Source organism: Sminthopsis crassicaudata, chromosome 4 (genome assembly GCF_048593235.1).
Source record: "Sminthopsis crassicaudata isolate SCR6 chromosome 4, ASM4859323v1, whole genome shotgun sequence".
NCBI lineage: Eukaryota > Metazoa > Chordata > Mammalia > Dasyuromorphia > Dasyuridae > Sminthopsis > Sminthopsis crassicaudata.
Genome location: NC_133620.1, coordinates 454899357 through 454922966, shown reverse-complemented (window position 1 = coordinate 454922966; position 23610 = coordinate 454899357). Strand labels below are relative to the sequence as shown.

At 47.1% G+C, this 23610-nt stretch overlaps 1 protein-coding gene across 4 annotated transcripts in view; it reads left to right on the top strand.

Annotated features, from left to right (window-relative positions):
• SLC43A2 (solute carrier family 43 member 2) overlaps positions 1-2298 on the top strand; it is a 47207-nt gene extending 44909 nt beyond the window's left edge. For 2 of the 4 annotated variants that reach the window (XM_074263843.1, XM_074263844.1), the window contains exons 13-14: positions 121-244; positions 875-2298. In XM_074263843.1, the coding sequence (XP_074119944.1) occupies positions 121-244; positions 875-1036 (286 nt within the window). In that variant the 3' untranslated portion in view covers positions 1037-2298. The remainder of the gene's footprint in view (positions 1-120; positions 245-874) is intronic. The other 2 variants (XR_012481470.1, XM_074263845.1) reach the window with 2 other exon arrangements.
• The last annotated feature ends 21312 nt before the right edge of the window (positions 2299-23610 follow it).

The window sequence follows — 23610 nt, the reverse complement described above, 5'->3', positions numbered from 1 at the left end:
CTCAGTTTCCCCAGCTTTAGCCTGCGGTTGGGCTCCCGCCCTCGGAGGCCCGTCCCGGGGGCGCGCAGCCTCCGAACGAGGGAGGCCGGCCCCGGGTGACGGCTCTCTGTCTGCTGGCAGGTACCCCTCGACGCAGTTCGGCAGTCTGACGGGCCTCCAGTCCTTGGTCAGCGCGCTCTTCGCCCTCCTGCAGCAGCCTCTGTTCGTGGCCATGATGGGGCCCCTGGAGGGTGACCCGTTCTGGGTAAGCGGAGGCGGGCTGGTGGGCCAGGTGTTCTGTAGGCTCTGGGATCGAATCCTGCCCTGGCAGGTGAGACTTGGCCGAGACGTTGGTGCTCCCGGGCTTTGGTTTCTGGCCCATCAAAGGGAGCTCTGCCCGGCGCGGTCTGGAGGGGCCTGGGAGAGCCGGTGGTTAAACGGTCGGGCTGTGGTGGCTGCCCCGGGCCGGGCTTGCGTTGTTTGGGGGCCTCTCGATTAAGAAGAATGCTGGAGAAGGGCCCAGGACCAGACAATGTCCGAGAGCCACCTTCACTTTTGGGCCGAGCTCCTTGTTAAACATTCACCCGCAGCCTCGGACCACGAGGAATCCGCCTGTGCCCAGGGCCCGGGTGCAGAGGCTGCTGATGCCGGGGGCCCCGGGCCCTCGGCCCCCCCAAGACCACCCAGGCAACCTCAGATGGAAGCCGTGTCAGAGAGGAGCAAGCTGAGGCCCAGGGAGGCGGCGTTTGAGCCCAGCCCTTCCGAGCGCTCTCCCCGGGCCGGGCCGGTGGGCTGGGAGCGGCTTCTCCCCACTCCTGAAGGAGGGAAGGGGGCTCCGGCAGCCCTGGGTCCCCGAGCCCCCACGGCTCACGTGTCCCCGCTTGTGCCTCCCCAGGTCAACGTGGGGCTCCTCGGGGTGAGCATGCTGGGCTTCTGCCTGCCTCTTTACCTGATCTTCTACCGGAGGCAGCTGCAGAGGCAGCTGGAGCAGAAGAGAGAGGACGAGAAGCTCTTCCTCAAGATCAACGGCACCCCCAACCAGGAGGCCTTCGTGTAGGCCCCCGCCTCACTCCACGTGCTCCTCCCCCACTCCGACCATGGCTGCCTTTGGCCCCCAGAGCACACGTCCCCGTCACCCCGCCTCTGCCCGCGTCCACTCTGGCATTCCCCGGGATTCTCCAGCACTCGGACGCTGCGTCTGCGGCCCCCCGCGGCTTTCCAGCCTCCCCAGGAGCCGGCGCGGGACGCCGAGGGCCTGAGACGGCAGCCCCTGGCACTGGACTGTTGGCGCCCCCTTGTTGGGGGGGGCTTCTCTGGCCAGGGCTGGTGGGGAGCCGGGCCCCCCGCCTGCCTCCCGGACCCTCCCCGTGCTCCCGGACACCACGCTGACCAGGACGTGCCGTGGGGTCGGCGCCACCCTCAGATGCCCAGGGGGCCTCCGTGCCAAGAGAGGGGGCTGTCCTCCCTGCCCTCAGGAGCCCGGCCGGGTGCATGCCCACAGACTGTCTGCCCGGGATGTGGAGGCTTTCAGGGCCCGCCCACTCCGCTCAAACCCAGAGATACCCGCCTCCTGAGCCGGTGCCATCCTGGATGCCCGTCCCCGAGGAAGCGGGCTGAGGAAGGAAGGACCCTCTGTCACTGTTGGTGCTAAGCCCTGGTGATTCTTCTCTTGCCCACGAGCCCACGAGCCCACCCTGCAGAGTCTCCCGTCCTGTGCATGCGGGGCCTCTCACCTGCATCTTGCTGCGTCCCTGCTGGCCAGGCAGAGGGCAAAGGTCAGGGGCGCCAGGCGAGCCCTGACAGATGGGCAACCCTCCTCCTTGGTGGGCTTTGGGGGCGGCCCCGGGCAGGGTCTGGGGGCACGGGGGAGGAGAATGAAGGGGGCTGCTTTCAGACACCCAGATCCTTGGGGGGAGGAAGAATCATGCGTTTGGATTTCGGAGTTAGGTGAGTGTGTGCTTGGGTGTGTGCTGGGCCGGGAGTGCCCTGGGCTAGGCTGGGTGAGATGCCAGGGCCGAGGCATGCAGCTGCAGGCGCGCAGCGCCCCCTGGCGTTAGGCCCTTGTGTGAGGGTCCCCCTCGGCCTAGCCGGGCCCTCCCCTCCCCCCTCCAGCTGTGGGAAGCCTGGGGCTCTGGCTGGGGGCGGGGCTCAGCCAGTGCCAGGGCAGCACCTGCCAGGCTTCTAAAGGACTATTCCTGAGGCTTCCCAGTAGGTCTGGAAGGGGCGTGGGCTTGGGATTGTCGTCGTCGTTGGTTTTCTTATTTTAAAGTTTTCTCAACCTTTTTTTTATTGTAAAGCAATAAATCCATCTTCCTCGTAGTCAGGGAAATCCGTGTCTGTGTCCGCCAGCGGCCGCTGGATCTGGAAGTCTGAGACTCCCGCTTCCCTCAGCCTGTCAGGCCATCGGACCACAGGGACTCCGGGGGAAAGGGCCTCCCTCCATCCCCCCCCGCCCGTTGGTGCTGGTCCAGAGGGCCTCACGCCATCTCGGCCCACTCGCCCCTGCCCGCCCGCAAAGGGCGCAGGCCACATTCAGATAGCGGCTCTCCGGCTGCAGGCCCAAGGCTAGCCCAGCATGAAGGGAAGCCAGGGGAGAGGCAGAACCGGGCCATCCTGGGCTCATTCTTGGCTCCCCGTGCAAGGCTTGAGTCCCCTCAGGTCCTTGAGAACTCCCGGGAAACGGGTCTCCCTGGGCGTTCCCACCGTTGATCAGCAGGATTGGCGGAGACTCCTGAGTTAAATGCGTCTCGGAGCTATAAGTCTAGCCCTAGAAACTTGAGAAGCAGGGAGCTGCAGCAGAAAGCTCTGCCTTTAATTAGCCGGGGGACCTCTGACAAGGCTCTCGGGGCTCTGGGCCCTTGTTTTCCATCAATAAAAAAAGAGGTGGTTGGGCTAGGTAAATTCTAGAGTCTCTTCCGGATGTCTGAGGGGCCGCTGACTGTGGGAGCAAGAATTCAGGCCTGGAGTCAACTGGAACGTGAAGGGCTGGGAGAAACCCCCGTTAGGACTTGAAGGGATTCGTGGGAACTTTGTTGTGATTGGGGGGGCAGGGGGAAGAGTAGCCCAGTCGTGCAAAGGAAGCATGTCAGAAAAATCCCTAACAGTCACGGGATGGTGGAGTTAGAGAGCCGGAAGGGAGCTCAGGAACTTCAAGCATCCAGGCTGCGTCGCCCAGTGGGATCGCCTGTCAAGCTGGAGGCCCCTGTTTGGAGAGTTCAGACATGATGTCCACATCCACCTCCTTGCTCTAAGACCCAGCACAGACAAGTCACTGCTATGTAGTGGAGACCCCCAACCCCTTCTGCTGTTGTCAGGGACCCTTCTGTCTTGGGATGATGGAGATCACGTTGGATTCGGAGCTTGAGGAAGTGGCTCAAATCCTGATTTTCTGTGAAGGTCCTTAGATCACTCAGCAGAGCCTCAGATTTGGATTTCTTTTGTCTGTAGAAGGAGGAGTTAGAACAGGTGGATTCTGGGTCCCTCTTGGCCCTGGGCTTGTGATTCTGGGCTCAGCTGTGTGGCCACTAGCATCTCACCAAGTAACAGTAGTGAAAACCAATCCAGACTGTGCTGGCTGGGACGGCTCGGCCGTGACATTGATTCCAGGAGAGGGGCCGGCCTCTCTATAAGAGATTCAAGTTGGATTTTATGTATATGTGCATGTACATACGTGTGTGTGTCTTTTAATTACAGCATAACCTCAGCTCCCATTTTCCAAGGCAGTTCTGTTATTTTTTAAAGGAAACTTTCTTCTGAATGAGGTTTTGTAAACGGAAACAGTCTTTGTTAGACGCCAGAGTTTTGATCTTGGGCTTTCAAAACATTGTTGTGGAATTCCGAAGTCCCTGCGACTTTGTGGGTACCGAACGCCCGCGTGGCCTTAAGCGCTTTGTTTGGGGATCGGGGTTGGGAATATATGGACTCTTTAAGGGCTATAAGACCGAGGAAGCAAACGCAGCCCCGGAAATGCCGCCCCAGCCTCTCAGTCCACTAGCCCCATGCTAGTCTTATTAAAAACCAAAAACACCCAGTGTTTTGTGATACACCACTTTCATTTCCCAGGGATAACATCCCTCATCCTTCCTCGGAGCAATCAAGTCAACAAAACAGATCAGCGTTGACCTTGTCGGAAAATGTATGTTTCTCTCGGCACCTAGAGGTCCTCCCCTTTGTACCCAACCCCTAGGGAATGGTCTCTGTGAGTCTTATTCTTTAAATCCTTACAACTCGGTTTAAATCCTTACACATCTGAAGAGACGTTTATCTCTGAAGCCAGAGGCCTTTTCTCCTCCTCCTCAGCCTCCTTGACCTTTCTCCGAGGAACTTTCCACAATACGACCTTCTCTCCTGGTTCCCCTCCTACCTCTGCTCTTTTTGCTGACTTTTCCTCTTTTTTCTAGCCCCTCTTTTCCTGTCATCTTAGGCAGTCTGAGAGGTGGGGAGCGGTGTCTCAGACTTGTCTTAGTTTGCATTTCTCTGATCGATAGTGATTTTTGGAGCATTTTCCATACGACTAGAAATGGTTTTAATTTCTTCATCTGAAAATTGGGTGAGTGTTTCTCAAGTCTCTCGTGTATAACTGTGCTCTCTCACTCGTTCCCCAATGCGCAAACATTATAGAGATTTAGTCTCAAACTCTTGTCTGACTCTTCATGGCTCCGTTTGGGATTTTCTTGGCAGAGACACTGGAGCGGTTTGTTGTTTCCTTCTCCAGTTCATTTTATAGAAGGGGAAACTGAGGCAGGCAGGATGAAATGACTGAGGCCAGATTTGAATTGAGGTTTTCCTGACTCCAGGCCTCAAACTGTATCCACTGCGATACCTTCGTTCATTCATACCTCCATAAAATCTCTTGAATCATTTCAACCTTCCCTTCCCCCATCAGGTTCTCATTAGTCTTCTGGTCTTTAATATATCCCCTTTCCATCCAAGTTCCACACCGTTTCCCAAGGAAGCTCCCAAGTGCACATTATGACTCACCCCTCAGTTGAAGAAGTGCCCGTTCTGGAATCTGAGGCTTGGGTTCAAATCCCGGCACTGCCACGGAGAACCTGCGTGTGACCTTAGCCAAATCAACCAGTCTCCTCTGGTCGTAAAGAGAGATGGTTGGACTTGAGGGCACTTCCGATTGCAGCTACTTAAGAGAAGCCTTGATAACTCCCTATTGCCTACCAAATAAAGTGTAAACTGGCTCTGACATTCGAAGCCCTCCACAATCTGACTTGTACCTCATTGATTTTTTTTCTAAATTAAATGTAAAGCCAATTTTTAACCTTCATTTTTGAGTTGCAAATCCCTCTGTTCCCTCCCCTATCGGAGATAACGAGAAAGTTGGTGCAGCATGATCATGCAAAATAGATTTCATTATTAGCCATGTTGTGAAAGGTGACACGGACCAAAAAATAAAAATAAAAAAAACACACAAAGTGAAATAAATATGCGTTGATCTGCATTCCGACTCCATCCGTCTTTCTCTGGACGAGAAAATGTTTTGTTCAGTCCTATGGGATCGTCTTGGATATTGCTGAGAAGAGCCAATCCATCCCAGATGATCATGACCTAATCTTGCTACCGTGTACGATGTTCTCTTGTTCTGCTCACTTCCCTCAGCATCAGTTCATGTAATTCTTCCGAGGTTTTTCTCAAATCAGCAAGCTCCTCATTTCCTACAGCATCCTTCCACCACAATCATATACCACAACTTGGTCAGCATTCTCCCATCAATTTCCAACTCTCTCACCTCAGAAAGGGCCGCTATAAACATTTTTATGCATGTGAGTCTTTTTAAAAAATATTTTTGGGTTCTTAGTGGTTCTTCTGGATCAAAAGATACACGCGTTTATAGTCGTGGGACATTGTTCCAATTGCTCTCCACAATGGTTGGATCAGCTCACAACTCTGCCAACAGCTGTAGCTTTCAGAGCTTCGTCTCACACACTCCTACCTGCCGACCTTCCCTCTCCCCGCTCTGCTCTTTGGCTCGGACCAGCCCCCACACCTGAAATGACTCATCGCCACCACGCCATATTTGTAGACAACCATTGACGTCCTTCCTTCACGGCCCAGCTGAGACGCCAGCTTCCTCCATGAAACCTTCCTGACGTCACCTTCCCTCCCCACTCTTTTTTTTTTTTTTTTTTTTCCCTGAGGCTGGGGTTAAGTGACTTGCCCAGGGTCACACAGCTAGGACGTGTTAAGTGTCTGAGACCAGATTTGAACTCGGGTCCTCCTGACTTCAAGGCTGATGCTCTATCCACTGCGCCCCCTAGCTGCCCCTCTCCCCACTTTCTTACTCCTGCCCATGAGATGTATCTTTTCTACCTCCTATTTCTAATTGACCTTTGCTTGGATCTGTCTTTTGCGCTTGCTATTCCCCACCCCCACTCCCCGTATTGTGGGTATTTATATAATTTTACCCCAGCTAGATTAAGTTGTGTTTTGGGGAGCAGAGTCTGTTCTTTCTGTGTATGTGTCCGTTGCCCCTATCACGGTGCCCACATGCTTGGTAGGTGCTTGATATTTATCTGTTGGTTTCAACTGTAGTGATAGAGTCCATGTGTTCATTGTATTAAAATTTAGCTTAGAAACTTACTGATATTGTGACAGCTGATGCTTCTGTAGGGCCTTAAGGGTTACTAAGCTCTTTCCTTACCATGGTCCTGTGAGGTAGGTACTATAAGTATTATCATCCCCATTTTATAGATGTGCAAACTGAGGCTTAGAATACAAGTGATTTGACTGGCACTTAGCAGTACCTGACACTTAGTAGGATGCTTAATTAGTATCTGTTGACCGACTGACTCAAGGTTAGGAGGTACTGCTTTGATACTGAGGTGGGTACATGTGTTAATATGAGTGCTTTGTGGGTACAGTTTCACTTTTGCCTTTGTGGGCCCAGTGCCCACCTAATGGGCAGTTCTTGTTAAATGTTTATTGATTGGTTTAAAAAATAATGATAGCAGCCCAGCCATTAGTGTTGGAACAAGACGTCTGGCCAGGGGCAAAGACTGCTGGGAGCCTTCTGGAGCTGGGTCAGAGAGGAGGCGCTGAGGGGACTAAGCTGCAGCCAGGTGGCAGCTGGGGGGGGGTCAGGCCTTCACACAAGAGCCTTTCAGAGGGTGGCAAAGGGGGCTTCCACCTTCCCCCAAGGAACCAGGCCCGACTCTGTAGTCATCCTTCAGGCAAACTGTAGCCAGCTCCTCTGGGGGGCCCTGCCCCCAGCTTCCTTTGCTTCTCCTCCAGCCGAGTGAGGTGCCTGAGAACAACTTCTCCCTTCCCCCCTCAGCCCCAGAGGTCAGACCCTATTCCCTGGCCCCTCCCCAAACATCTCCCTGGGCCTCCCTTCCCTTTTCTCTGAGGCCCAAGGTCAAGGCTTCTGGAACAGGAAGCTGTAGCAGCCTCAGGAAGGATGTAACCATCCCTGTGATTCCTGATCCTGTTTTGCCGGTGACTTGGGTTGTGCCCAAGTCAGCATTCCCCCCCCCCCTCCAAATAGGGCTATTACACTGTGACCAGGACTCTTCCTTCTAGCTGGGGAACCTTGCCAGGCCTGGCCCTGCTCCTGAGGCAGAGGAAGGTCTGGAAGGGCCGGGACCAGAGGGAACATGGATCTTCCTGGTCTCCTGGGAGCTGGGAGGGCCTGGAGTTCTGGAAGAGAGAATGAGCAGTGTCCCGGGGAGGCCTGGGGAGGCCTGGGGAGGCCACAGGAAACAGGCCCTGAGCCTCTGAGGCTTACGCTGGCCCTGACCTGCTGGCCCCATCAGCCGCTTTCTATGGGAGAGGAAAAAAAGAAGCAGGTGGGATGTCCATTGGCCGCCTCCCTCCTGTTTCCTTTTAAATATGTTAGGCTGGGAGACATGAGTCTCCAATAACTGGAGATCTAGAAGCCGGCTTCTTAAATTGTGGTTCGCAATCCCTTACGGCGTCTCATAACTGAACATGGGGGCTGTGAAATTATGATTTATTATCAGTATATGTTGGTTTGTGTACCTAATTTATATTCCTCTATACCCAGGGTCACGTAAACATTTCTTGAGCAAAAAGGGATCATGAGTGGGAAAAGTTGAAGAAGTCTTGATCTGTAGCACCTTAAAGTTTGCAAAGTGCTGTCCATTTGTGGGGGGTCCCTGCACCCACGCAGATCGGCACCCTTTCTGAGGTCTCTAGAGGTAGCAGATCACCAGGGACTTCTGGGACACCAAGTGACCCGTCCAAGCTGCTCGGTCAGCTTGTGTCAGAAGATGGGACCCATGGCTGGGGCTCGGGGGCTCGGAGGCCATCTCTCTCTGCATCCGGTTTCTCTTTTTGGAGCCTCAGCACCAACCCAGCGAGGTTACAGCAAGTGCTATGTACATTTTGCAGAAGAGGAGGAGGAGCTTAGCATTTCTCCCATGACCACTCAGCTATTGTTCCACGTGGGATTTGAATCCAAGTCTGAGCCTCTTCTCTACAAAACCCCACTTCCTCTTCAAGCCTTCCCTTTTGCAGTAGCCTCCTCCTGCCCTCTGTAACCAGGGGAGCCTTTTTTCCAGCTCAGTGTCCAAGATGTTTTCAGAATCTTTAATGGTTCAGATACTCATAAAACAATTATTTTCTCTTCCTCCCTTTTTCCAGCATTAGCATCATCAAAAGAAATCTCTATGATTTTTTAAGAAGCATTGTAGTGAGGTCAAAAGGGCCGTGAATTTGGAATTGGAAAGGGCCCTGGTTTTAGTCCTATTTTTGACATGAGCCGTCAGCCAAAAAAAAAATTACACACACACATTCATTGAGCACCTACTGTGTGCTAAGTGCTGGGAGTACAAAGAAAGGTAAGAGGCAGGCTCTGTTCTCCTGTGGAGGACAAAAGTGCGGACAATTATTCACAAACAAGCTGGGTGTAAGATAAATAAGAAATGATAAACAGAGGGCAGGCTCGGGAGTGAAGAGGGCTGGGGAAGGCTTCCTGGGCAAGGTGGGCTTTAAAGGAAATCAGGAAGAGGCAGAAATGAGGAAGGAGGCTTTTCATCCATGGGGGACAGCCAGAGAAAATGCTGGAGCTATTCTTGAGTGTCTTATCTAGCCTCTGAGCCTCAGTTTCCTTATCTGTGAAATAATGTTATCTGGTGTTTGTGCTGATAAAATGAGATTCTATAAGTGAGACACTTTGTACACCTTCAAGTGTTATTATTTTTTAAGCTGCTAGTGGCGAGGGTCCCCCAGTGAGAGCTCTGAAGACCCCTGCCCCAGCCTCACCCGGCAAGAGGCGCTTTAGCCCAGGTAGATCCCTGGTCCAGAAGCAGGGACTTTAAGGATCAGGGCTTTCATCCTGGGGCATTCTGGGTGATCCGTCTCCTTCGGCCCCCTTTGTAGAGAATTTACAGGAATGGCTGGCAGAATGTCACAACATCTGCAAGTCAGCAGGGCAGATGTGCGGCGTAGGGAGGGGGAAGCCCAGCAGGGGACCGCCACCAAGGGGGCAGATGTCAGCTCCTCCTGGGCAGAACAGGGGGGCCCTGGGGATGTCTGCTCAGTCTTGGATCCTTCTCCTGTGAGCAGGGGGTGGGCTTGTGTGTGTCATACACGTGTGGGCCGTGGGGTAAGGGCTAAAGTGCGTCCTGGCTTAATTTGCTTCAGAGGGACGAGTTAGTGAGTTGGATAAGATGGGGAAGGCCGGGGCCGGAGATGGAGGAGTGGTGGTATACAGTGGAAGAAAACAGCCAGCGGTGGTCCGAGAATGGCTGGCATTCTGCCCGGTGTGGCCCCCAGCCCTAGGGAGACATCATTCCTGGAAACAACTCTGGGGGGAGGTGGGAAACCTGCTGCTGCCCTCCCCAGGGATAGCCTGGCTCTGCTCCCCGGGACCCACGGTTCTTTGTGTCCCTGCGGCATGCCAGACCCCACCCCGACACGGCTGGATCGCTGTCACCAATAAACCTGCTTCCGTGGCCTCTCGGATGAACGTCTCTGTGTGGTACCTTTTGTGGCCCTGTGGCTTGTCTGCTGCCAGGGAAGGCTCCAGGGCTCCCCCCGGAGCCCCAGGTCCTTCCTCTCTAATGGAGGAGAGACCCCTTTCCTATCTGGTCACAACCCCAATCAGTGGCCTCTGACCAAAGCCAGGCCATTGCAAGAGAACTGCCCAGCCCTCTTTTCTGCCTCTCTCCTCCTCCTGCCCCGAGGTAATATCCCCCCTTGGACAGATCAGGGGTTCTTCACCTGGGGCCCAGGCACCCCCAAGAGATCTATGGAGGGATTTCAGGGGCTGCTATGAACTGGGATGGGAAAAACACTTCCCCTAAATTTTGGTTTTTGTGGATAGAGTGCCAGGCCTGAAGTCAGGAATTCTCCTTTTCCTGAATTCAAATTCAGCCTCTGACTCTTCCTCCCTGGGGGACCCTGGGCAAGTCCCTTCACCCTGGCCAAACGTCCTCATCGAGCGGCTAATGGCTGCTGCTCATGAACTTCTCTGGCTCAGCCTCTCAAAGACTGGGTCTGCATCCAAACCTTTAATAGAACTAATAGAAAAAAAAGGAAACACTTCTGTCAAAGCAGCCGGAAATGGCAGACCTCTTCGGTACCTTTGCCAAGAAAACCCCAAATGGGGTCACAGAGAGTCAGAGGGGAGTGAAAAGTGACTCAACAAAAAGGAACAGGATTCCAAGGAGGGGTCCACATGGTCTGCCAGCCTGCCAGTGGGCACCGGGGCACACAAACCATTCAGAACCCCTGATTTAGATACCACAGACACAAAAGGGCTGACCCAGCGTGATGCGTTAGCAGCTTTTCTTGGCCCCCAGTCTGGTGTGCTGCCCACCAGGCAACATTGCTTCATTCCTCTGGGTAGATGGGCTTTGATAATGCCCTTTGGGTGGCCCTTTTTGGCTTTCCATACCCGCTCTCCTTTGATCCTCCCGACCCTGTGAAGTAGGCATTAAGGGGGTAATTATCTCTCTTTTGTAGATTAGAGAGCTCTAAGGGAACATGGGAAGGGAGCTCTTTGTGGAAAGAGGGATGTGCCTGGAATCAGACACTGAGCACAAATCCCTCTCCCACTGTTGCTACCTGGGTGACTTTGGATAAATCATGCTTCCCCCCAGAATCTGTAAAAAGAGGGTTACTCAGGTCCCTTCCAGCCTTAAAATCTCATTCCTCTGACTCGATCCTGTCACAGTCATTCAAAGCCACCTGACTCAATTCCTCTCCAGAGCTCCCAAAGACCCCCTAGACATGAGATGACAGGGGGTTTCCTCCAGTCTGTTCCTCCCCCAGGTCTCCCACTGTTCTTGCTCTGCCAATAGGACACATTGGAAGCCTGAAAAGCTTCCTGTGCCCCAAAGAATGGATTTAAGGCACCCTAATAGCCCCTTTTCTTTTTTTTTTTAAATTAATTTTATAATTATAACTTTTTTTTTGACAGTACATATGTATAGTAATTTTTTACAACATTATCCCTTGTACTCCCTTCCATTCTGAATTTTTCCCTCCTTCCCTCAGCCCCCTCCCCTAGATGGCAGGCATTCCCATGCATATTTAATATGTTATAGTATATCCTAGGTACAATATATATGTGCAGAACCGAATTTTGTTGTTGTTGTTGTTGCAAAGGAAAAATTGGATTTGGAAGCTAAAAATAATCTGGGAAGAAAAACAAAAAATGCTCACAGTTTACACTCATTTCCCAGTGTTCCTTCTCTGAATAACCTGTTTTCTAAGCAGAAAATCCTCAGTTTCCTTATTTGTCAAAATGAGGATCTTGGACTAGATCCAATCCTACCAAGTGTCTTTGTCAGGTGGGTCACAAAGAGTAGGACAGGACTGAAAAGACAGAGCATAACTACAAATGCTGATGGAACTTTGGAAAGAGGAAAAAGCAAAAATGAATGAGAGAACTTCAGGCACGGGAGGAAGGGTAGGGAAGACAGCCGTTGGCCAGGTTGCCTAGAACCTAGGTGATAAATTCATAGATTTGGGGTAAGAGGGACTTCAGAGATCATTTATTCCAATTTTACAAAGGAGAAAACTGAGGGTCAGAGAGAGAAGTGATTTACTGAAGATCACAAAGGAAGTAAGTAGGTTTCCCTTAACCAAGCCATGTGTGTGTGCTGAGCTGGTTTGGGAGAGATGATTGTTAAAATTTCATTTACACATTGAAAATCTGCAAATGCTTCAAATTGGGGTTGCATGGATTGCTTTGTTGGCTTAAGAGAATAGAGAAAATGTTACCAGATGAAGTTTCAAAGGCAACCCCTGGTGTCTTTCCTATCTCCCAGTCTGGTTGGCAAACATTTACCAGCACACCCCCAACCATAATCCTGGTTGTTAAACATTTACCAGCACACCCCTGATCATAATCCCTTTTGGTCTTTCTCTGAATGGGGAGAATTATAAGTAGGAGCACCTCCTATTATTCATCTCTTAACTTTGTACACTCTTACTAGTAGCGAAGAGATGAGTTAATGATCCACAAAGGCTAAAAGGCTAGTTTTTATCTTACTGGACTCAGGTCAACAATATCTTTTAAACCTTGACAATCCATCTTTTCACTACACTCTGCCTTTTCCCTGGCTGTGCTCCCCCCCAGTTCAACATACACACACACACACACACACACACACACACACACACACACACACACACTGCTCTCCTTCCTCACCTCCACCTCCTGGCCTCCCTGGCTGCCCTCACTGTTTAAATTCTACCCCTAACGGAAGCTCTTTTTAAACCTCTTAATGCAGGTTCCTTCTTCAGAGATCACCATGCTGTGTGTCTGTCTACGTTCTTCTTTCCTGTTGTTTTCTCCTATTAGAATATGAACTCTTAAGGACTGGGCCATATCTCCAACCGGGCACACAAACTGATTGATTAAACCCCTAACACATTAGAAACATAGGGTATAAAGACAAAAACCAGAGTGCTGCCTCCAAGGTTCTTATGTTCTTCTAGGTTCTTAATTCTAAAAGTCCTCTACCTACCCTAGGCCCATTTTGTTCAAAAGAAAACTGTGTGACAGGGAGACTTCTGGGAAATCCCCCCAGCAGGCGTCCAGCCAGCTTCAGGGGCACCAGGGAGCCAGGAAGAGGACAACCAGAGGAGCTACTGGGAGATCATCGCTGCTGCTCTCTGAACTGTGCTCTGGGGTAGAGAGGACCCTAAGAAAGCTTGTGTGTGAAAAATCCACCAAATGGAAAGCTAGGAAATGGTCCAACCTTTCTGGAAAGCAATTTTCAATGGAATGACACTAAGAGAGTGTGATGTACTCAAGATACAGAACGAGACATACATTTTTTGGACATGGTTTCTCGCAAGCGTGCTTTTTTGTTTCAAGGGTTCAGGTTTTGTTTTTCAAAAAAATCTCCAGAGACAGCTGGGAAGAAGAGGGGGATGAAGGATAGGATTGCAAAGAAAGCATGAGGGGGAGGGAGGAAGGAAGGAAGAGAGGAAGGAAGGAAGGAAGGAAGGAAGGAAGGAAGGAAGGAAGGAAGGAAGGAAGGAAGGAAGGAAGGAAGGAAGGAAGGAAGGAAGGAAGGGAAGAAAGAAAGAAGGAAGAAAGAAAAGAAAAGAAAGAAAGAAAGAAAGTGAGAAGGGGGTGGGAGGGAGAGAAGAAAGAAGGGGAAGGGAAGGGAAAGAAAAAAGAGAGAAAGGGAAAGAGGAAGAAAGAAAGAGGAAAGAAAGAAAAAAAGAAAGAAAGAGGGAAGAAGGAAGGAAGGAGAAAAAGAAAAAGAAAAGGAGGAAGGGAGAGAAGAAGGAAGAAAGGGTGGAAGGAAGGGAGGAAGAAAAGAGAGGGAAGAGAGAGAAAGAAAGAAAAAGAAAAGGAAAGAAAGAAAGAAAGAAAGAAAGAAAGAAAGAAAGAAAGAAAGAAAGAAAGAAAGAAAGAAAGAAGGCAGGAAGGAAAGAGAGGGAAAGGAAAGGAAAGGAAAGGAAAGGAAAGGAAAGGAAAGGAAAGGAAAGGAAAGGAAAGGAAAGGAAAGGAAAGGAAAGGAAAGGAAAGGAAAGGAAAGGAAAGGAAAGGAAAGGAAAGGAAAGGAAGGAAAAAGAAAGGAAGGAAAAAGAAAGGAAAAGAAAGTAAGATCATTGAAGAACTTGTTTAATAAAAATAAGCTCAGAAAGAATCCCACCCAAGTAGGACAGCTCTGAAAGTAACATTTGAATTTCTTATATACTTGAAAGGAATGGTAATCTTGACATGATGGAGAGTTGTAGAATCATTTACATGCTCTTCTTCTGTCCCACTAGACCTATGAAAACCTTTACTTTATTTAGTGTTTGTTAAATTCAGAATTATTTTTTAATAAAATATTTTCTGTAAACCTTAAAAAAATTCCATGAAGAAAATGATTCCATTGTCCATCTCCTCTGACCCAGGGATCTCATTGTCAGCCATATGCCCAAAGGAGGGCAGAGACAGAAAGACAAAAGACCTAAAAGAGGGCCTTTTTGTAATCACAAAGAACTGGAAAGAAAGCAGATGCCCATCAAATATGGAATGGCCAAACTAATTGTGGGATATGAACGTCAGACTGTGCTGTAAGAGCTGATGAATTCAATGAATACACAGAAGCCTGAGACTTCCATGAACAGATGCAAATGAAATCAGCTGAATAGGGAACCATTGTGCCCCTGACCGTGCCAGTGTAAATGACAAGAAGACCACCACCCGGAAGGAGTGTCCTGATTATCACCAACAAATCTGGCCCTGAAAAAGTCCCATGAGAGTGGGGGTTTGTGCAGGAAACACAGAGATGGCCGGGATGACTCAGTGTGGGGACTAGATTTGCTGAATTGTTTGTCCCTTATCCCCTTTTGGGGGTGGGGATCATTGCTAGAAGACTGAGACAGACATTTTTTTTTCACAATTTAGTATTTTCCCCCAGTTACGTGTAAAATAACTTTTAACATGTGTTTAAAACTTTGAGTTCCAGATTCTTTCCCTTCCTCCCTCTCCATACCCACTCATTGAGAAAGCACATATGAAATCATGCAAAATATTTCCATAAGAGTCATGTTGTAAGAGAAAACATAGAAAACATAGAAATCCCCCCCAAAAAAAAAACAACTCAAGAAAAATAAAGGAAAAAAAGGACAGGAAAAATAAATCTATATTCAGACACAATCAGTTCTTTCTCTGGTATGGGTTTCATGGAGGTAGAATTTATTAAGAAATGGAGGGAATGTAAAAACCCTACGATATCCATAGAAAGAACAAAACCCATCAGACAAGGTCTGGATCAGAGTAAGATTAAACGAAAGAAACCCAGAGACAGAAAATCCTCCTTGCCCTGGAGATTTCCCTGAACAACAACTCAGCCCATCCTTAGAACGGAAACTTTGGACTCCAGGATTCGATTTATCATCCCAGATAAGGCAGCTGGGAAGCAGCCAATCAAAAAAAAAAAAAAAAAAAGGCAGAAAGGTCGATGGGAGGAGGTGATATGATGACCCGAGCTGACCCAGACTCAGTTCCTCACAGGGAACAGGAATGGGAAGATTACCCGATAGGAAATGAGGGACTGATCCCTCTCTCCTTTGTATCCTATGATTAATCCTACCTTACATAGGCGTCCACCTATTTCATCTACATATAAAGCCATTCCAGGTCCTCAATGTGGATGCACATTCTTATGGCCTCATGGGTGAGGGTTCTGACCTTTGAGACAGAAGATTTGTGTCCAATCCTGACTGATAGACATCCTAGCTGCGTGACCCTGGCAAGTCAATTAACCTCTCTGAAATTCCATTTCCTCATCTTGGCAAGGGGGATGATAATATTTACTACTTTGTACTTACCAGGGTGGTTTTGAGGTAGGTGCTTTGTAAACCTTGAAGCCTTTGAAGCTGAGGGACATTGTTAAGGGATGAGCTTAAAAAATATTTTTGTCATTTATTTTTAGAATGTGTTGAGTGGAAGGATACATGAGTGTGTGGCAGGGGGATGTCTGTGTGTGTGAATGTGAATGTTTATATATGTATGTATTACACACACACACACACACACACACACACACACACACACATATCTCCTCCACATGTTGAAACTCAGGAACAGGGAAAGGCTAACACTCAATAGCTCGGGTAGTAAGTATGTGACCTTGGGTGTGACAAATCACTTCCTTCCCCTGGGTCTCAGTTCCTTCATCTGGAGCAGACAGCTTCTGAGGGCCTTTGGATCCCATGTGACACGGTCTGGGCCTCCTTAGAGAATCAAGGGCAGTGCTTTAAGGGTTAAAACAGTTTTGTACAAACCTGGAGTCAAGAAGACATCCTTCTGAGTTCAAATGTGGCCTCAGACACTTAGAGCTTTGTGACCTTAGGCAAGTCACTTCACCTTGTTTGCCTCAGTTTCCTCATCTGGAAAATGATCTGGAGGAGGAAATGATAAACCACTTCAGTATTTCCGCTGAGAAAACCACAAATGGGGTCATGAAAAAACTGCTTAATATCAACAACAAAACCTGTTTAAAGACCTTTAACACTTCCAAGAGAGAGCAGGAAGACTTCCTTTCTCTGACTGGACCATTCCCATTGCTACCTCCAGACTGGTAGGCCCCCTGCCCACAGTGGGCACTTTATGTTCTTAATCTCAAACTTATCTGCAATCTGGTGGCAAGAAGATGAGATTTGGATTTGAAGCCCAATTCTGTTCCTTAGTCTCAATGTGACTCCAGGCAAGTCATTTCTCTCCTGATTATTCATTTGTAAAAATAAAGGAGTTGGACTAATTGGTTTCTGGGCTCCCTGCCAGCCCTACATCTAAGTGACTGGAGATGACCTGTGACTTACCCTGGGCTCCATACATAGCCCCGTCTTCCCCGTCCTGGCTCTTTGGATTCCTTCCTTTGCCAAAGTCTGGGAGTCTGCAGGACTGAGAGGTCCAGGCCAGCAGTTTGGGCTCTCCAGAGGCAGGGTGGTGTGATGGACAGAGCGCCACTAGGTTAGACTTTGCCACTGATGAGCTGTTTGTCTTCAGGCCAGCCACTTTCTTTTCTGGGTCTTGGTTTGTTCTTTAAAATGAAGGGGGCAGGGAGGGGAAGGAGTAGATGTTTCTAAAGTTCCTTCTAGTTCTAATGTAATGAGACTGAGCTCCTGCCTTTGCCAAATCTTCCCTTTCCTTGTCCACTTGTTCATCTCCATGGCAGTCTAATGGGCAGCCTAGCCCATGGTATAGGCCATGTATGGATGGGAACTGATTTTACTGTAGGTAATGAGAGCTTAGGAGAGACAATGAAGTCTTGTGTGGTCAAGCTGAAGACAGGGGGATAAGGAGCGGGACCCTAATGAACAATCAGAGACAGAGGAACCAGGAATGGAGAGAACTGGGGGTTTCTAAGAATAAAGCTCTATAAACTGGGCCACTGAGAGAGAATTAGCAGGGGTAAAAAAAAAAGCAGGAAGATTAAGAATCTGAGAAACACACCAGAAACCAACCCTACCAGTGAGAGAGAGCCTGAGAGCGAAACAATCACAGCTGACGTTGTGACATATGCAAACGTAATCTCCCAATACATCTACAGAATAGATACGCTGTGGGTATATGCTCGTTTCACAGATGAGAAAACTGAGTGCAGGGCAAAAGACAAGCAGTGAAAGATTTAGAAAGAAGGACATAAAGAAATGAGTTACTTGTATTATTGCTAATTAATGCTATAAAGATGAGGGACAATGGATACAGACTCTGAGGACTATTTGGTGACACAATCATTGAATTTTTCTTTACAACAAGGGGAGTATTTTGAGTAATTGTTGGAATACATGATTGCCACCTGACAGTGGCTGCTGGAGATCCAACCCAGAATGGATCTCCTCCTGTGAGAGAATGCATTATACAAGGGACAGTTGCTGTTCTTTGACCTCTCCACTGACAGGCAGTTGCTGTTCTCTGACCTCTCTGATAGGCCATTGTGTTGTCTGACCTCTCTCCTCTTCCCTCTGTCTTCAATTTATTTCATTCCCAATCCACAACATCTGAATCAGTAAAGGCTGCCCCAAAGTTTCTTCCAATGCTATGATCCACAGCTATGGAGGCTCTCGGAGAATTGAGCTGTCCCCTAACAGGAAATGATTCTGAGATTTAAAAATAGAAATAAATAAAAAGTTATTAAATTGGTCATTTCAAAAACTAGGTATTTGTCTGAGAAGTAGAGAAAAAGAGAAAAGAAATATGAGTTTGAAGGTAGAAATAAGCAAGCAGAGAGAAAAAGGGGTAAAAGAATGGTAAAACATAGGCAGAAGTATAAGTTTTAAAAGAGACAGCTGCTAGGTAATACAGTGATTAGAGCTCTGTGTTTAGGATCAGAAGATCTGAGTTTGAATGTGCTATCAGACACTTAGTAGCTAAGTGACCCTGGATAAGTCACTTAATCTCTACCTCAATTTCCTCAAATGTAAAATGAGTAGAATACTATAATAAATAAGATCATAATGATCAAATATATCTCCCACAGTTCTTTGTGAGGATTAAAGATTGTAAAACACTTGGCATGGTATCTGGCATATGACGGATGTTCAATAAATCTTTGTTCACCCATCTTGAAAAATGTGCCAGTGAGGAGATCAGTGGGAGTTTAGGGAAGTAAAAGAGAAAGGGAATTCAACTAGTCAACTGCTGTTTTTGAATTGAATTCATCAACAAGCCTTTATTAGTCACCTACTGTATACCAGGCTCTGTGCTAGGAGGTGGGGAAATAAAAGCCAAAGAGAAAAGTCCCTGCCCTCAAGCAGTGTACATTCTATTGGGAGGAACAACTTGTAAATATAATAAGGTAAATATGCAAAATTGATACAAAGTAAGTAGGGGAGGAACCTGGCAGCTGGGGAAGGAGAGAAGAAAGTGGTAAAGAAAAATAGAAATTGTCTAATAGGCAAAGGTGAGAAAGAAGTGTATTGTAGGCATCTGGAACAGCTTAATGCAAAGGCAAGGAGATAGGAAATGAGGGGTTTGGTTTCAGGGAAGGGTATGAAGGTTTATTTCATTATTCAACTATAGAGAACACAAAGGGGATCATATGTAATAATGTTTGGATGATAGGTTGTGGCCAGGGGGTGAAGGGCTTTAAATATCTCCAAAGGAGTTTACAATTGCTCCTAGAGGTAATGGGGAATGGGGAAGTGACATGATCAGGCCAGCACTTTAGGAATATTGTTTTGGTGACCATGTAGAGGACGGTTGAGAGCAGGGAAAGACCAATAAGGGGGTTACTTCAGTACTCTGAGAGGGATGAGGGTCTGCCCTGGGGGGGTGATCTACATGGATGGAATGATCATGTGATCGGAGAGAAATGGGGAGACACAAGAGATTTTTGGATATAGGCTATGTTGAGCCTTTCTTGCTCTCTAAAGCAGTTCCCTTCTGAGTAATTGTGCCTTTCTGGGGAAAAGAACAAAATTATCTCGCCCAGGAAGGACTCGTACTTCTGATTTTGGCCTCATTAATATCCCAAGATGACAAATTCCCAGAGGAAGAAAAAGATTGGAACAGAAACTAAGACAGAATGAATCTGAGAAATGACTGATTAAGAGAAACATTTGTCTAGATTTATTTATTTATTTATTCATCATCTTATTTATTTATTTGTTTGTTAATTTGTTAAGCTCCAACTACCTACTTAGACTATTCTTGGTGCTGGGGAGAGATACAAAATATAAATAAAACAAGAGGCCTGTCTTCAGGAAGCTTAGTCTATGAATGGGAAAGGATGTCAACATAGATAATTAGAATACACAATTTTACTTGGTCAGTCAGTGAACATTTATTATGCCTTACAATGAATCAGTCACTCTGCTAAAGGCTGGGGATACAAAGAAAGGCAAAAGACAGTTCCTATTCTCAAAGAGCTCATACAACCAAGCTTGTTGTTGAGTTGTTTTTTTCAGTCACATTTGACTTTTCAGGACCCCATTTAAGATTTTCTTGGCAAAGAATACTGGCGTGGTTTTGTCATTTCCTTCTCCAGTTCATTTTACAGACAAGGAAACTGAGGCAAACAGGGTGAAGTGACTTGCCCAGGGCTACACAGATAGTGTCTGAGTCCAGATTTGAACTCTTTCTGACTTCAGGCCTGGTGTGCTATCTATTGTGTCACCTACCTACCTCACAAACAAGCTACAAACCGAATAAACTACAATTAAAGAGATTAGGAAAGGTTTCCTCTAGAAGGTGTGATTTTAGCTGGGACTGGAAGGCAGCCAGGGAAGCCAGGAGGTGGAGATGAGGTGGGAGAGCATTCCAACCATGGGGGATAGTCCATACTTGAAGTCCAGAGATGGAGTTTCTTGTTCCAACTAATAATAAGGAAGTCAATGTCAATGAACAATGTGTCAGAGAGATGAAAACCGAAATCCTCTGAGAAATCCAAGGAGAAAGAATGCTCAAGGGAATATGAATGAATGAATGAATAAACAAACAAATAACTAAAAGTAGCAGTAATAACAAGGAAATGATAATAGCTGACATTTAGGTCACTATGGTCCCTAGTTCAGGAGCCCTCTCCCTCAAGGGACTCCAATGTTCTGAACTCATCCTAAGAGGGCCGGACCCCCTTCCTTGTTCATCCTCCTCCTCCTGGAGTGATTGTAAGGACATCCTCTGAAACAAAATTTGGCTTACATCCAGTCTCTCTCCGAAATCCTCTTCAAAAAGGTCCTCAGTACAATAGAGATGTCTGTTACAAGACAGTGGTTTATTTCTTCCACACTAAAAATGCTCAGGACACAAAAGAACCCTAGGCATGCATTAACAAATGCAGAAATCCACAAAGGAATGAGCCATTTCCCTCATTATATTCTCCCGGGAGGTAAAGACAACTTTGTGGGCCCACTGAAGAGCTCCCAAGGGATTTGATGGTCTCTTCAGACACACACACAGTGTGTATGTGTGTGTGTGTTGGGGGGAGGGCAGTTGCCTGGCCAGCTGGGACTTGGCTTGGGTTTTCTTAGCTGCAGCATCCTTCTGGGTGGTAGCCCTGATGATGGGGTTGCTTCTTTGCCTTTCAAGCACCCTTCTTGCTGGGCAGCTACCATCTGAGTCAACTTCTCTGACACGACATTATTCCAGAGCAGGAAATGATTTGTAGTCTGTGGTCCGGGAATGGTGACTTTCTTAGGGCAAGTATGTGTCTGGCCACCATTACTACTAGGGGAAAAGGAGCGAAATTCCCTCATTTCCCCTTACTGGAAATTCAAGGGAGAAAAAGCATTGGATACATCCCAAATGTGATGTTTTCCTTTTAGATTCTCTTCTTGACCACAATGAATGGGCAGTTCTATGTAACTCTGTACCCAATCACCTTTGATTAGCTCTACCAATCAAGAGCTGCTATGTTGAGAACTTTGACAAGGGGCCCTAGTAAACGTACCACAGAAAGGGACCAGAAAGTATGAAAGGATGCTTGCTGCCATGGGAGGTGCCCCAATCCAGCAGATCAATGGGTTCTTCAGATCACTCCCATTATGGAGTACATTTTTGGTTTTGTTTTTAAACAATGTCTCCCTATTTCTTCTTCTTCTTCTTCTTCTTCTTCTTCTTCTTCTTCTTCTTCTTCTTCTTCTTCTTCTTCTTCTTCTTCTTCTTCTTCTTCTTCTTTTTAATTATAGCTTTTTATTTACAGAGCATATGCATGGGTAATTTTTCTTTTTTTAATTTTATAATTATAAAAATGTTTTGACAGTATATATGCATGAGTAATTTTTTAAATAACATTATCCCTTGTATTCATTTTTCCAAATTATTCCCTCTCTCCCTCTACTCCCTCCCCTAGATGACAGGCAATCCTATACAAGGGTAATTTTTCAACATTGATCCTTGCAAAATCTTCTCTTCCAACTTTTCCCCTCCTTCCCCCCCCACCCCTTCCCCCAGTTGGCAGGTAGTCCAATACATGTTAAATACATTAAAGTATATGTTAAATACAATATATGTGTACATATCCATGCAGTTATTTTGCTGTACCAGAAGCATCGGTATGTCTCCCTATTTCATCCTGGCTAAAAGTGTGGGTGCTCCCCAAGAGCTAAATCCTGCCATTCTCTGGCACAGGATCTACTCTGTTTCTAACCTGGGAGATTTGCTCCTCCTTCCCCTCACCCCCGTCACCCCCAGTTCCTCTCCTAGGGCTAAACATATTAATGCAAAACTTAGTGAGGACATCTGAGTGGCATGGTCCATTACAACTCACCGAAACTCAAAATAGGTGCTGGGCTTAGCCTCTCTGGGATTATAGGTATGCTTGGCCAGGGGTACATGGTGTTTTAAAGTTTGTAAATGGTAGGTACCAGATAGGCTGGAGTAGATTCTTTAGGGCAAGATTTCAACAGGACTTGGTAACTGGTTGAATATAGGAACTGAGGAAGAGTGGTCAAGGGCAAGGCTATTAACATGGGAAACTGATTAGATAGTCATATCTCTTAAAAATAATAATAATAGCATTTTGTCTTTCAAAATGCATGCAAAGGGGCAGCTAGATGGCGCAGTGGATAGAGCACCAGCCCTAAAGTCAGGAGGACCCAAGTTCAAATATGGCCTCAGACACTTAACGCTTCCTAGCGTTGTGATCCTAGACAAGTCACTTAACCCCTATTGCCTTAGCGGGGAAATTGCTAAATCAAAATATATACAAAGATAGTATTCAGTATTCACCCTTGAAAATCTTATGTTCCAAATTTTTCTCCTTCCCTCTCCTCTTCCCTCTCTCCCAGACAGCAAGTATTCCAATATAGATTAAACATGCTCAATTCTTTTAAACATATTTCCCATTTATCATGTTGTACAAGAAAAATCAGTTAGAAATGGAAAAATAAATGAGAAAGAAAAAAAAATAAGCAAGCAAAAAACTACAACAACAACAACAAAAGGTGAAAATATTACATTGTGATCCATATTCAATTCCCACAGTCCTCTCTCTGGGTGCAGATGGCTCCTCTGTCACAAGTCTATTGGAACTAACCTCAATAACTCCATTGTTGAAAAGAGCCTAGTCCATCACAGTTGTAATCACATAATCTTATTTCTGTGTTCTATGTTCTCTTGGTTCTACTCACTTTATTTTGCATCAGTTCATATAAGTCTCCCCCCAGGCCTTTCTGAAATCAGTCAAAATCCTGCCAATATGAATTAAAGAACAAGATTCAAGAACCTTTAGGCAAGGCTATTAGAGTCTGTATTTGTACATTTTCTAATGAGGTTCTTCTGAGGATTTATTTTGCAAATCTCTCATTGTATTTCTTCAACTCTTAAAGGCTTAAAGTCAGGAACACCTGTGCTCAAATTCAGCCTAAGATATTTACTTGCTATGACCTGGACAAGTCATTTAACATATATTTGCCTCAGTTTTCTTAACAATAAAAAGGGTAGTATCTGTTTAAAAGGTTTACAATTCTGACTATGATGCCTTTACTCTACAATAAATTCCCATGATTGCATATTAAAAAATAATAATATTCCATAACATTCATATACCATAACTTAATCAGCCATTCTCTGATGGGCATCCACTCATTTTCCAGTTTCTTGCCACTACAAAGAGGGATGCCACAAACATTTTTGCACATGTGAGTCCTTTTTTATGATCTCTTTGGGATACAGGCCCAGGGGAGACACTGTTGGATCAAAGGGTGTGAACAGTTTGATAGCCCTTGGGCAGAATTCCAGATTGCTCTCCAGAA